This window comes from Anguilla anguilla, chromosome 12 (assembly GCF_013347855.1).
Source record: "Anguilla anguilla isolate fAngAng1 chromosome 12, fAngAng1.pri, whole genome shotgun sequence".
In the NCBI taxonomy this organism is placed as follows: Eukaryota; Metazoa; Chordata; class Actinopteri; order Anguilliformes; family Anguillidae; genus Anguilla; species Anguilla anguilla.
The window spans coordinates 32,838,219-32,853,595 of record NC_049212.1 but is presented as its reverse complement, the minus strand read 5'-3'; the positions used below and the strand labels follow the sequence as shown (position 1 = coordinate 32,853,595).

Below are 15,377 nucleotides of genomic sequence, written 5' to 3'. Positions count from 1 at the left end.
TCTGTCTGCACAGTCTAAATAAGGACACTAGGAGCCATATCCTAGCGCAAAGCACAGTGAATTATTTCCCCTATGCGTACCACCTGTACGTGAGTCAGTGTGCATATCTCCATGTGTGCCTTTGTGTGCATGTTCTGTTTTGGAAAGTGTGTGTGTGTGTGTCTGTGCAGTGTGTGTGGGTGTGTGTTTCTGTGTGTGCGGATGTGAGAGTGTGTGCAGGTGTGCTCGAGTGTGTGTGCGAGTACAAGACAGCCAAGGTGGCATCTGCTCAGTGTGGAAGTGCAGATGCCCTGTGTGGATGTTGTGCTGTCTGTCGGGGTATGTGTGTGTGTGTGTGTGTGTGTCTGGGGCCGGGGGGGGAGTTGGGGGGGGGGGGGGGGTGGATATTCACGTTGGCTGCAGAGGCTCTTGGGACAGGGACCAAGGTTAGCCAAGGGGAGCGCAGCAGAGCGGGACCCCACCTCTCTGTGCCCCCCCCCCCACCCCCCACCTCTCTGTGCACCCCCCCCCCCCCACCCCCCACCCGCCAAAGTGCCCTTCAGAGCCATTGATTTTTGTTGAAATAGCAAGACGCTGCGTTGCTGGGAGGTCAGATTGCTCATGCCACTGAGCCACTGAGCAGTCTGCTTGGGACTGCTGCTACTGCTGCTGCATATCCCAGCATGCCCTTGTTCGTCGCCGCGGCAGCGCTCAGGGCAGGGCCAGAAGCTCTGGGATGGAGGGGGGGGGAGGGGGAGGAGGAGGGGGCAATGTGCCTTTTCTCACAGAGCTGAACATGAGGTTATCATTTTTAATATTCATCCGAGAGGCAGGCGTAAAAGGAAATTTGTTTCTTTTGTTGAAGGAAATGAAGATCAGCTGAGGAGATGCAATGATATAATTTTGGCACGTCTGAGGAACTTGTTTGCTTTTTTTTTGTGATCATTCTGAAAGTACAAATATAACAAGAATGGGCTTGCCGAAGCAAGCCCACTAAAAATCTCAAAAGGCAGTGATCCCAAACAGGTGTCTATGAGTGAGCAGGATGGCGAATTTAACAAGAATCGGCCAAAGTATTTCTTTTCATGTTTTACTTACGTCATTGATGACATAAGAACAGGGATCATGCCGCTTTCTGTGCTCGCTGTCCTTGTGTGATGTAATACACGGCGTGACTGCACAGTGGCACGCCCCACACATGGTCTTGCATCTTGTGTCTGCAACAATGGTCGCGGTGCCCGGCACTCCGTTGCCATGGTGAGAAAATAAGCATAGCCATTTGGCTGAGAGGGGTTTAAGAAGCCCTGGAGGATTGTGGGTAATGGCCACTGTGCCCTGTAAGTTATGAGAGCGATGGTCAAGCTGCGCTATGGCACCTGCTGAGCATCCATAGCGCAGAGCAGACGGCTGCTGTTTGACTGGCAGGGAGGATGGCCCGTGCGTGTTTTTGAGAAGGGCAATTTTGGGTCACAGACGCTAAATGTTCTTCTCAATTCATCCTTACATTATTCACGTCCTGACAGCACATTTCCAAAACCAGACAGGCGTCAAATAATTGTTTAGAAATTCATTAATAATCTGCTAGATACCAGTGAAGGTCCTGCAAACCGTTAAAAGAAATATCTTGTACGTTTTGGTTTGCAGCATATCTCACTGAAAATTCAAATGGATCTGCAGAAGTGCAGTCTGAGTTTACCTAAATGGTTAAAGCATTTCATATAGATATTTGACCCGGGGCTGGTCTATTCTGGCCCATTTCAGTTGCATGCTGTGGGGAGATCCTCTGCAACGTGTTCAGTATTTCAACGGACTACTGTTTAGTACATCACATCACAGGGAGCTTTGAGTTGCAGCATTGGTGAAAGGTTTTCTGAAACGAGCTCTCCGGAGCTAGTAACAAAATATGTATTTTGACTCGTGAGAGAAAGGGAAGGTTTGATTTTATGCTGATTTATTGATTCTCGCGGCAGTAGGTCCAGCAGAAACACTTTCCTGGATTGTTATTTTTCCAGGGAAGAGCCCACGGTGCTCTGTCTTTAAGCGGTCTCGGTTTGAAGGAGTGGGTGTATGTTTTTCACCGTGTCAGCAGTCCTGTGTTTTTTTTGTTCCCCTTTTCTTCAGGGGGCGGCGATCCCTTTCTTTTGAGCGCGGTTGTGTCATTTCCCTGTTCATCCCTCGCAGAGTGTGAAAGATTTCACAGCTGTGCGGCGTGGCGGGGTCTGGATGCCTGGTTCAGAAAGGACAAACGGGGTGGGGCGCTTTCCAAAGTCAGCGTCTTGGTGGGAAGTTTTTTTTTTTTTTTTTTTTTTTTAATCGACACGGGGAGGAAAATAATAAACGGAGAAAGTTCCAGAATCCGAACGAATTCATTCCTCGTGCGGCGCACAGATTGGCATTCCTCTATCTCCAGGTTCAAAAGTTGCTTCAGTTCGGCCTGCAGTGAGATATCTCGGACACTGGAGTGCACTGAAGGCGGATTGAGGTGGAATGAGGAGATGCCAGTTCAGAGCTCGAGAAATAACACCATCCATTTCTCACTCCCCATTGCAGGCTGCTGTCAACTAGTAATAGATTTTGACCAAGAATATTTTTATTTTTTTATTTATCCTTTATTTAACCAGAAAGGTCCCATTGAGATACAGCGTCTCTCTTCTGCCAGGGAGTCCTGGTCAAGATGGCAGCAGAAAAATAAAAGTTTCATATAAAAAAACATACCAAAAACAAAACGGAACAGAACATACAAGGATCAGGAGCTAAAAGGCACTTGTGGTTAGAAGCAATAACATTGTTCAGTAAAAACTGATTTTAACATATTTTTCAACATGTCAAGAGAGGATAAGGATTTCAGATTAAGTACGCCTTGTAACTCATTCCAGACATGTGGGGCATGAAAGGAAAAGGTAGATTTACCCAGTTCTGTGAGCGTTTCCGCTGACGCTGTTCTATCCGCTGCCCATGCTAGTTACTAATAACCGCTGGTGGACCACGCGCCCTCTCGCCGTGCTTTCCCTTCCCAGCTGCGTCACTGCGCTATTATGAGAATTTCAGTCCCCCGCTAACCCACGTAACGAACATTTATACTCTGGTACTCTGAACGCTCGTGATTGTTAGCATAAACTTTACCAGTCCATACAATTGTCTAGGTTCCTGAATGTTAATTGAGCGTCTTTAACCTTGCAGGAACCAGCTGATAACATTTTTGTTTTGTTATTCAGATTAAAGAAAAATGAATTAGGATTGCCGATGGTCAATTGTGTTAAATTTATCGGGAATGTCAGGATGTTAACAATTTAAAACAAATCCCCCAATCTGCAGTGTCAATACATTCATTTGGAAAAAATTGTGTATAGATTAAATAAAAGATGCAATAACGACACATGGGGAAATAGGTTTTTTTTTTTTTTTTTTTTTTAAATTAAAAAAATTACAAGACATTTCAGACGCCCTGGCCTTGGTCAGATAACTGCACAGTTACTTCTATCTTTTGAGTAGTGCTCTACAGAACAAGAGGTGTGATTAGCCTGCTGAGCTAAAGGCCAGGGTCGTCAGCCAAGGGAACCAATCACGCTCATATCGCTTCTGCAGGTGCATGTGCTGAATCACATCTCTGAATTCTGCCACAGCCGGCACTGTTTTTTTTGTGCCGTTGCTAGGACTTGTTTGTAAAATAAATGTTTTAAGACTGTGATCTTCATTCCTGGTCCTGGCGGGCCACAGGGCCTGCTGTTTTTGGTTTTCGCCGTAATATCAGCAACCATTTCAGACCCAAGAAACCAGGTGAGGCGAGTTAACATTATAATGGACTGCTTTAATTGATATGTGTCGAGTAACAACAAAAACTAACAGACCCTGAGCTAAGCCAGGACCAGGAATGAAGGTCACTGTTCCAAGACATTTTGGGGACTTTTCTCATGATAACATTCTCATAACCTAAGGAAAATCTAACCGAAATGTTCCCCGCTGTTCTTGATTCATTTGCTTTAGCTGGGAATCAGGACCAGGATGTCCGCCCAAGTTTCACAGAGAGTCGTCTCAAACCGTTGCGTTTCCTGGCCAGACCTTGTGGCTCGATTTCACCCCATCCTTTCTTCCAAACTCCACGTTGTTTCTAGCCACCGAGTATCGTCCATTATTTCTACAAAATGTCAGTGTGGATTAACATGATTTGCTCCCTATTGGTGGGTGGAATGGGTTTGGTCAGTTCCAGGTACGACTTTTCGTAATTTCCAGTGAGGTCATGATATATGATGTTTTGTAATGACAGCACTGTATGTATTATAGTGTAAAGCCAGATTACCCCCCCCCCCCATCTCTCTTTTCTATACACCATAGGTTTTTACTATTTTTTATACACTCTCCATATAAAAAATGGAAAAAGAACCATCCACTTGTTTTGTGTACAACTCTGGTCATAGTGCACCTTCCAAAGCACAGGAATTTAAATAGGCTGTTACCAACCTTGTCCCTTCCACTGATCTAGCCCCCCAAAAAAAGTCAGTTTCAGCTAGAATTTCAACCAGAATTACGCCAAAGGTCAGTGGCTGAATTGTCCTGAATTGTCACCTCCAACAAAAGCCCCGCTTGCACTAGGGCCCCGATTCATCATCAGACGTAACTGATCATTGGCTTATTTATCAAAACGCGTCTCCAGAATTTTGACGTGCTCGTCGCACGTCAGAACGTCAGCCTAGTCAGACTTCGTTTACCGAACAGATCACAAAGTGACAAGCGAGGCTACCGTCGCGCTGTTTCATAACCTCTACCGTACCTCGGCGAGGGCTCCCCAACAGCACAGCTCCCCTAAGCCAATCGCGTCGGCCGTAATGCACTTTCCGAAGCGCAGGAGTTTAAATAGGCCCGTTATGTCTCGCCGGGGACCCGCTTTATTGCTTCGTGAAAGCGGGCAGTCCGCTGAGCGCCCACGGGACGGCAACAAAAAAAAAAAGCTGCCTGTCTGTTAGCAGCCAGCTGTAAAGGGAGTTATCCAAAGTTTAATATGTGTGGGCCTCGCTTTGCCTATCCGACGGGCCACAACAGAAGCCCTTTCTTAGTGCCCAGGGGGCCGTCTCCTTAAGTGCTATCTGTTCCGTACCTGTTAAAGAAATAACCGTTTCATCTTGACCGGGGTACTGTTGGGATTTGGGGACGGGGATGGAGAGGGGGAGGGGGAGGGGGAGGTGGATGGGGGGGGGGGCGGGCTGGTTGTGAGATGTATTCCCCTCAGTGCTTTGGCTCTCTTACATTAGGAAAGATAACTTTCTGCGACTTTGCCTCCAGAGCAGGATACTTGCACACACTGGAAGCTGATTCTACAAGCTGTTATTTGTCAAACAGTTTCGGGCGCTGTTATTTCATCCATTTTTGACTCCCATCGTAAAACTTTAGTCAGGTCCTCAGATTCCTGTTTTTATGGCGGCAGTAAAGGGCCTTTATTATTTATTAAGTGTCCATCTCTGGCTTTGATGTGACCTAGTCGTGGTGGTGTGTCTACAGTGAGTGCATTGTGCTCGGTAATGCACTGCACCCTGATCTGGGTCCTCTGAGACCAGAAGCCTGATTCAATTGCATTATGTGGACACTGATGATGAGACAGCAGCCTGTGTATCACAGAACGCAATTATAAAATTACTCATGAACTCAGTTACTCTTTGACCCAGAATAGTAACATGCTATACAACCACAACCACATAGAAAATGGCAATTAACATGAAAGAGCACTGTGTTCTTACAAGGGGACATTGAGTGTATAATGATATGGCTTTACGTAAGGCTACAGGAATACATTTTTCTGATATTTCCCCCATTTTAGTAAGTTGTAAAAAAGATGTTACACTGATTGCGATTAGCAATAGGACAGTAAAACATTTAGGGCGTTCTGACGGTTCGTGGCTAAAGCTGTCGTTTAGTCATAGCCAGTTCTTCTGAGGGCACCGTGTGCGGTTTCTTCATTGTTCTGCTATTTAAATCGTACTAAATTGTCTAAAACCTCTAAAGGGGTTTTAGAGCAACAATGGGTTTTAAACCTTTTTTTTTCTCAGCAAGAAAGCACAATGGCTTTAGTGCCCTGTGCAAATTGCCTCTGTGTAGCCAAATTGATCATTTATCCCATTAGTGTCAATGATGGGACTTGATGGCCACTCACCGACCACTGCAGCCTCTTTGCGCTGCTGTGATGCTGCTTGAAGACTGGCCAGTAAAGACAAGTCAATCAAGTGAGAGAAAACACAGGAACACATACAGTACATACACGCATGCGCACACACACACACACACACACACTCAGAGTTACACACCCACAGACACTCTGAGACAAAGCAGACATGTATATACAATCTCTCTCTTTTCCGTCTTTGTCACACATACACAAAAACACACAATCACACATATTCTTTATCTCTTTCCTTCTAACATACAGAAAAACTTGCTCTGGCTCCCTCTTTCTTGCACACACACAAACACACACACACACACGCACACGCATTCACACACACACACGTGCAGGCATGTACAGACGTAGACACACACACACACACGCACACACACACACACACACACAGCCTTGGTGTCCCTGCCTTGGAGAAGATGTGCTTCTCTAATGTGTGGGTATGCCATCGCATCCCATCCCCAGTGAGACAGATTGGTTACAGCGGCTCAGGGCTAATTCTACACCCCCCCCCGCCCCGCCCTGCCCGAATCTGCCCACATTCCACTCATCAAGGGAATGGCACCCCCATCCCCCCCCCCCTCTCCCTTCTCCCAAAATCAATACGTCTATGTCTCTGCCAGTGGAACACTCCCACCAAGGGGGCTGGGAGCATTTTACAGGCCTCCAGTGGAGCTGTGGAAGAGCTCTCACCAGCCTTGGGAGGGTTGGGACCCAGATAACAATGGAATAATTGAACCCTGTTCAAAGGAACCCCCCCCACCCCCCACCATCGCCCGGACAGTGTGGCAGTGTTCCGGCAGCGGAGTCCAGCTCTTCCCTACTCCGGGCAGGAAGCGGAATCTCCGCACCGGACGCATCTCTGCCTCCGGCGGGGCCGTGACCTCATTGGTCCGGGCTCGTCGCCCGCGGACACCGGGCGCTGTCAGATTGTCACGCCTGTCCCGTTTCACGCGCTTCTCGGCCTCGAGCCCTGCACCCAACTGCCAGGGCTGAGAGAGAAAGAGAGAGAGAGGGTAAAATACACCAGAGCACTGTCTCTGTCTCTCTGTTTGTTTAAAATGCAGAATGAACGACTGAAAGGGCTGAGCTCAGCCTTATTTATTTATGTATTTCACCTTTATTTCAGCCGGTCTGAAGGCAAGACAGTACAGCGAAATTCTCAGCATCAAATCTAACCCAGTGTATGTGAATCCAAGCGGGACCATTTCATATAAAATTGGCAAAATTGGTAGCCTCTCTGTCATAGTTGATTTGGCACAAAATGTTTTACTGTGTGGGGATAAATCACCATCTCTTTACAGTTGTGCTTTTTTCAGAGATTCAGTGTTTTCCAGAAAGTCGTCTTTAGGCCATTGCGCCTTTCAAACTGATTAAGATCCTGCAGGGATGCAATGAGCCACCATTAACGCATAACTATAGATCTGTAATGAGAGACGTATGGTGCAGGGACCTTGGGGTGACTCATCGTGAGTCAGGCCTGTAGATCAATGCCCCGCCCCTCTGCTCTGGTCTGCACTGACCTACCCTCTTGCTGCCCCAGCTCGGGGGGTTGGGGGGTTTGGGGGGGGGGGGTTTGGGTCATAGGTCACCCAGATCAGTTGCTCTGGCCTGCTGCCCAGCTCATTTTCATTTCCAGGCTCGGAGATTTCTCCACTCTCACTGGACCTGCTCGGCCCACACTCGCGTAGACCGTACCGATGAATTAAATCTCTCTTTATCCACGGCTGTGGCCTGGGTAACATTAAGCTCATTTGCAGTGACTGTACAGCAGCGGTGGGCAGCCTCGGTCCTGGAGTACCGATGACAGTTCTGGTTTCTGTTCCATCTGAGTTTGACCTTATGAGTTTGATGGACGATTAAAAGTCTGAGGCTGAATGTGCTGAATGGTGAAATTCTGAATGTGCTGAATGAGTGCCTCCTGCACAGGGTCACCTGCATTCATTAAACCTGATTAATTAAAATGAATTCAGTTGTGTAGTTATTGGTCTGGATGGAGCAAAAGCCAGGACTGTCTCTGGCAGTCCAGGGCCAGGATTGCCTACCTTTGCTGTACAATGAAAGGGAGTGGTGGATTCCATGGTTGCATCCAAGCTTTTCTTGGTGTTGCTGGATGGAACTCCTTGATGGACTGGCTGCATTGATTCTGGTGACTGGCTGATTCCCATTGATTGTGCTAAGAGGTCACGGTGATAGCTATCGAATAAAAGCCAGGCTGGATGTCACTGCTGCTAGCCTTCAGCCGCCTCTCCTACCCCGTGCACATAAGCAGCTCAACCCCAAAAATGCAGCGCCAAGAATTTTTTAACTGCGCAATTTGAAATAATGGTGGTGAAGTTCCACAGGGTGGAAAAGAAACAGTATCACTATGGCTGGTTGATTTGCCAGCAGGTTTAAGAGGTCTTGAGTTAGTTTGTGCTCATGTGCTTCTGCTGTTCTGAGGCATTGTTTGGCAGCCATTTTCTTGTCAACCACCGTAGCTGTGTGTGGTTCTGAAACTAAAGCAAGTTTTTTTCTTTGTTGTTATTTGTGGTGTCAAGATGGTGGAGGGAGATCAGCGATGCACGTGCCGCGCTCTATCGCCTCGGACCTGAGGGGACACACGGCCCCCCTCCTTGGAGACCGCAAGTCCTCCGGCACCGCCCACTCCAGTCAGCCCCTCCTCTTCACATTCGACCTGCCCGCTCGCCACGGCAACGGCGCCCTGTCCAACAGCGCCCCCCAGGACTACCTCTTCCTCCACCAGTGCATGAGCAGGAAGGCCGAGAACTCCAGGTGAGGGTCAGCTGCTCCCCCGACCAATCGGCCAAACCCCGGGAACCAGCCCCCCAGCCTGGTACCGGGATAATTCCGGCTTTATTTTCTGCCTGTGCTTTCAGGCTTCTAAAAAACATTGCATCTCCAGAAAGGCACATTTTTTGGGAAATGAGAAAAAGGGTTTAATTGTGAAATTGCATTACATTACAGTTTTAGTTTTAGTGCCATGGTGTTTTGAATAATCGTTATTTGTCATAGGACCACAGAACACTGGCAGTGCAGAAAGCATGATACAAGCTTTCTATTTATGTTATCTGATTCAGAAATGGCAAAAATAGAAGTTTTTTTATGACACAAATGAAATGGAATGCCCAGTAATATCCTTACAACATTATGCCAATATTATTGGTTTACCCAGTCCAGAGTTCCCCTGAAGACCATGGGCCTCATTTATAAAATGGTCATATGATCAAATTTTATCTGAAATTGTGGCTTATGCAGAAAACCATGGCTAAGTCATTATTTATAAAATTCCACTTTGACGTGGATATGATCATATCTTGACGTAAAGTTTATACTAGACGTAATTGAATTACCTGCTGTTATGTGGAAGTACTGCATGTTTGTGGGCAGCTCGTGAATCCCTTTAGTGGGCTGTGTTTGGTCTTTTAAAATAATGTTTTATTGATGATGAATTTTAGGCATGAAGAGTACAAGAAATGTTGAATTGCAAAGTTATTTAGAGGAAAATGTCTGTTTTGGTCGCATTCAAAAGACAGGGTAGCCTAATAGTACATGTGAGTTCATTTGAAATTTATATATCACAGCTGCATTAGACGCTGATCCACTTTAAACCAACGTGAGCAACTTTAAAAAAATTTTTATTTATGCCAGTTATTTTATTAATCAATTGTAAGCACAACCTGGAAAATGATCTTAAAGCCAGGTTTAAGTTTAAATACAAGCACGTTTTTATAAATGAGGCCCCTGCTGTGATTGGCAAGAACCTGCTCAACCAATGCAACCAATCCCGAGGTCTGTTTACCCAGCAGCCATTTATGTGAGAGCAACATTTTCAGAAAACCTGAAATGTGCAGGGCTCCTACATCATATAAGTGCCTCACTGATTTGAGTCAGTCATTGTGATTTGTGGGTAGAGAAGCATTTTGATTGGTTCAAAACAAGAGCTCATTGTAGCTCCACTCAATATGGGGCTGGTGATACCTCACTCTTCCATCAATATCAACCAGCTCACATACAATCAAGGGGGAAACAGGACGTCATCAGGTTTTTTTTTCCCCACACAGCAGATTAATATTGCCTTACCCCACCCCTCAAAAAAGGTTCACATTTGATCTACGCGACCGCTACTGTAATCTATCACATACATGAAGCTGGACAGGGGAACACGTCAGCTCTGTGGGTGGAAAGCAAAGGCTGCTGGGACGCCGTTTGTGATTCACACTCCTCCAGACCCTGAACGGATATTGCTGTCCCTTCCATCGCTGTCGGTACAACAACCATTTCACTTATATTTCTTAATTAAGTCTCTGAGATCTGACGATAAATCATCCTTTAACTCTAAATCACACTGCAGAGATGTAATGAACAGTCACACACACTGATTAATAACTGCCCTGAAAATGGACACACTGTTTAGAGTGACAAATTACTGATTAACTGGATAATTATTACTTGGTTGCACCATTGTTTGACCCTAATCTCTCTTTTTGCTTGATGAGCTATGCTTTTGGTCACCTTATTCATTGTTATTTAGGGTAATGGTGCACTACCAATGTACTTGTCACTAAGGTTTATGTTCTTAACCTGAATTTATTTCTTATAAGGATTATAACCAGTCTGCAGGTGTGTCTCACAGTCTGGTTTCAAACATATCCCTTGAACACAAAATAAAGATTATGTATTATAACACATTATATCAGGTCACTGGCCAAAGCCCAGCTAACAAAACATTCTAACAGTGTTGCTGCCATGTTGTGGCAATGTTATAACCTTATAACCTATATGTTATAACTGGGGTTCAGACACAGACTTTCCTATTTTCATTTTTTCCTGTAACTGCGACAGTGTCTTTGTGGAAAAGCATTGTGCAAATAACAGTGAATTGAAATTAAATTGAATATGAGAGGCCTACATCTCTGGATGGTTCAGCTGGTCCCCTTAAGCAGAGAGAATGTGGGGTTGCATTTGTAGGGCATTAAGAATAAAGAGTAGAATTTTAGCCCGCGCTGTTATTTTGATGGACTGTGAGAGCGCTCCTTTTATGCAAGGCCTGCTAGCCAGGCCCCGCTTTCTTGTATCTCTGAAACAGCAGGAAAGCAGTAGCGGAAACATAGCAGTAAATGATATCCAGTCAGTCCTTTGCCATGCTGCTATTGTGTGTGTATTTGTGTGTGTAATAAAGACGGCTCTGGGGCCGTCTTTATTATCATTATAAAATTTGCAAATGGGTGCCTGCAGCAGGGCCTGATCTTTAGACTGGGAAATGGAGTCTTAAATGTCATAGCGGCAAGATCTTTCCACTTAGTGCCTTAGTAGTGACAAGGACTACAAAATAAGACAAATAAATGAGGCAAGTCCCCCGTGTGCCAGAAAGTGTGGCTCAGCTGTGGGAAAATTCTGAGAGATCAATCTGAGGCGTGTACGTGTGCGGTTTATCTTACACTGCGCTGGTCCCTCTGACAGCTCGTCATGCTTTATGCAAGTGGCAAAGGATGCTGCTGAGGTTGCCTTGGTAACATTTGTTATCTTAAATGGACACGGCAAGTTCAGAAGTGCTTGGGAGAAAGATGGGATGATGATGATGATGATGATGATGATGATTATTATTATTATTATTATTATTATTATTATTATTATGTCAAACCAAAATAAATCAGCCCAGTCCCTCTTGCCACTAATAATTGTACTGTTATCCTCCTCCAGCAAGAGGTGTGCAGGAGGTAATTTGCTGTGCTGTTGTTGTGAAGGTCACACACATTATTTTATCAGCAGGTGCATCTGCTTTTCACATTTCCTTTGATATTTATGTTGATGACATCGGCGTTTTGGAACAGTGTTTGTGGGTGCTAACAGTGCGTTTAATGAAGTTACCATCAAATGACGAACCGATCAACGAATTAACGTAACCACATCAGTGGCATGGCACGTGCCCGGTATCCATTTACTGTATGTTTGTCTAGACTCTGAGACTTTGGAAAGGCCGTTGAAGTACGTTTCACTTCTCAGTGTTACTTATAGCTCTGAGTACTGTGCTTTTTGTGCCAGACATCTGGATCGTTCCGATGTGCAAATGCAGTATCTGACTACCCCTAGTGGCTGAATAAATATTACACATTTCAAAGAGGCTGGTACAATGAGGCCTATGGCACAAGGGGAGTGTCTGAGGCAGTGCTGTGGATGACTTCGACAGGAAATGTCCTAGGCTACTCCTGCATGCATGTCCTGCAGTGCCTGTATGTGACTTCTATGGTTTCAGTCAGACGTCTATGGTTTTCCCTCACCCTGTATGTTGACTGAAATGTGTGCGTCACGCTCTTAAAGCCTGTCCTCCGTTGACCATTCCGAGATCTGGAGATTTGCCATGTGTTGTCTCCTTGAAAAATTTCAATGGGAAAGCCCCTTGTGAAATTTGACACGGATTTCTGTTTTCTCTGGAAACTGAGACCTGTCCTAGCTGAACATCACAAGGCATTGGCATTGGGACGTGGAGTGTTTAAGTAAACATGACATTACAAGAGTAAACCCGAAGCTTCAGTTCCTTCCTGATTTACCCACATTTCCTCCAATATAGTTTTATTTCAGCAGAACATTACTGGAACTTGAAGCTGGCAAGGCACCAGTGTTACTGAGAAAAATGTGTCCTGACATACAGGTATCGTGTGAAATTTGACCTTACTGAACGTGTGCATAAGCACACAGAGACAGCACTTTGAAAGAAGCAGTGACACTGGGCTTGTACTGTAACTCTCAGGTTGCAAGTTCAGTTGCCTGCTGGGGGTAGTGCCATTGCTAATATTGTGTATGCGACTGTATAAAAGGTCAGAATGCGAAAATGGAAACTGCTGTGAATAAGAGGTGTCTTCTAAATGCCTAAATTTAAATAATGTTCCTTTATGATAAGGAAAGATAGAAAATGTAGATATGGGGAAATGGTGCCGTGTGCAACACTGCCTATTATCTCCACAAAATAGCGTGAGGATCGCAGTTGTTGAATGGACACCGTCTAAGACACGTGTGCATATTCATGTTTAGTAAGCTCTGATTGGCTATTCTCTGACAGTACACCACTTGACTGCTGCTGGGCTGTGTGTAGTGGGACCCGTGTGGTGCTGAATGTCCTTTCCTGTGACAGCTGTTGGCCCTCCTGTGTACAGAGTTCAGAATAAACTTAATTTCTGTTCATGAATTTAAAAATTTTTTTAAAACTCTCCATAAATTTCCATTTCTATGAAAATTGTAAAGAAATTCCTGAACTGGCTGAGTTTAAAGGGAATTAATCCCATATATACGTGTGTGTTTGTGTGTGTGTGTGAGAGAGAGAGAGAGAGAGAGAGAGATAGAGCAGCCACGTCAAATCCAGGGTACAGCTACTGGACGAAAAGAAAGGGGGACCTCCATGAAGGGTACCCCACACAGGTGGCTGATGGGATTGCTGACAGTGAGGCCCATGTCAGTTGTTGTTTAGCACCGAGGGAGCTGTCTGGTGATCTGGGCATCTGCGGCACTCTGGCGGTGCCGGGGTGAGCGAACGCCATGGCGACCGCGGTCTGACGGGCACGTGTGATCCGTTGCAGGAGCGCCAGCTTCTCCCAGGCGGCGCGATGCGGGCTGCTGGCAGGAAGTGACCCGGCTGTGCAGAAGCTCCCCTACGGCCCCGCCCACTGCCCCAACGGCGCCGGCGGCCAGCCGTCCGGCTTCAACAGCCTGCCAAAAACGGGCCGCCGTCGGCTGCCGTCGGTCCGCGACGGCTCGCCGCGGGACCCCTGCTACGACCTGCCCCGGGGCTACAGCCCGGATGGGCGGGGCCGGGAGGCGGAGCTCAAGGACGTGTACGCCTTCAAGACCCCCAGCGGCGCCCCGGCCGCCGCGCCCCCTTCGTTGCCTAGCAACGACAACTACGACCTCCTCCCCTCTCCCCCCGGGTCCGTCTACCAGACGCCGCGCACCTTCGACAAGAACCACAACGCCCTGGGCCCGGCCGTCCCAGAATCCCCCGGGGCGGAGCCCCCGCCCAGGCCCCCCAAACCCAGCCAGGGGTCCGAGCAGCAGCCGAACCAGCGGTGGGGGAGCCCCCAGTCCCTCGGGGAGCAGAACGGGGAGGCGGCCGCCCCGTCCGTCGCCTCACGAAGGAACACCCTCCCCGCGGTGGAGAACATCCGCCTCCACAGAGGTACAACCGCTTCTCTCTGCTCGAAACAGTGTTCCTGATTAAACAGAAAGTACTTATTTACAGACCGGACTGTCTTTGGCCCACTAATATTGGGCTTTATTGTTGAACATTATCTCCTGCTCGCAGCTGTAAAGTCGTAATGTGAGTTTTTGATAGAATCAAGTCCCCTGGTGTAGACATTTAGGGTCTGAAAATCAGTATTTTCTGGTTGGTCAGGGAAAATCACATCATGAGCCGATATAAAATTAAATTAAGTCAGTGAAAAATAACATGGACGTTTTTCAGTTCTGAAATTTTCATATGGAATTCATGTCTTGAGTTCCCTGAATTAACTGAATTTCAGTTGAACCGATCCCTGCTGTAGAGCAGTGGTGGGGGAACTTGGGTTGTAGCCAGAATCCTTCAGAATAAAATAGTAAGTTATGCACTGCTGTTGTACCCTGGGGCGACGTACTTAACCTGAACCACTTTATTAAAATATTACATCATATGACTGCCCAGTGAAAATACCAACAGTGCCTTCAGTAGTCATCCCACACGAAAATGTCAGAAAAATGTAACCAATCCAAAATATGTCAATATCGCTTAATCATTCGGTATTAATGATGATTACAAATGATTAGCTCTTAAGACGGAGTGGAAGTTTAGCAGTGTGGTCGTTCAGTGTCTCATTGTTCCTCAGACGACCACGTTTTTACCTGCATCTTCTCTCTATCTCTTGCTCTCTCTTTATTGTTTCCTCTCTCTCTCTCCCCCTCCCTCTCCCTATTTCTCTCTCTCCTTTTCTCTCCCCCTCTCCCCCTCTATCTCTCTCTCTCTTTATCCATATTTCTCTCTCTCTCTGCCTCTGTCTCTCTCTCTCTCTCTCCCTCTTTCTCTCTCCCCCTCTCCCTCTCCCTCACCCTATCCGGGCTTTGCGCTCTCAGCCAATCGGAAACAAACAGTGCAGTCTGCCAGACTGCGCTGGGGGGGCTAATGAAATTTATGTTTCTCGCTGAGCTCTGCGATGGCTTGTTCCAGGCCGCTGGCCAGTAACGGGTCCCTGGCTTTCCTCTCCGGAGCCGG

General features: G+C 46.6%; 1 protein-coding gene across 2 annotated transcripts in view; it reads left to right on the top strand.

Annotated features, from left to right (window-relative positions):
- Nucleotides 1-15,377, top strand: part of LOC118209080 (GRB2-associated-binding protein 2-like) — a 52,090-nt gene that overhangs the window by 32,401 nt on the left and 4,312 nt on the right. For both annotated transcript variants that reach the window (XM_035384215.1, XM_035384213.1), the window contains exons 3-4: nt 8,683-8,917; nt 13,717-14,312. In XM_035384215.1, coding sequence (XP_035240106.1) covers nt 8,683-8,917; nt 13,717-14,312 — 831 coding nt within the window. The remainder of the gene's footprint in view (nt 1-8,682; nt 8,918-13,716; nt 14,313-15,377) is intronic.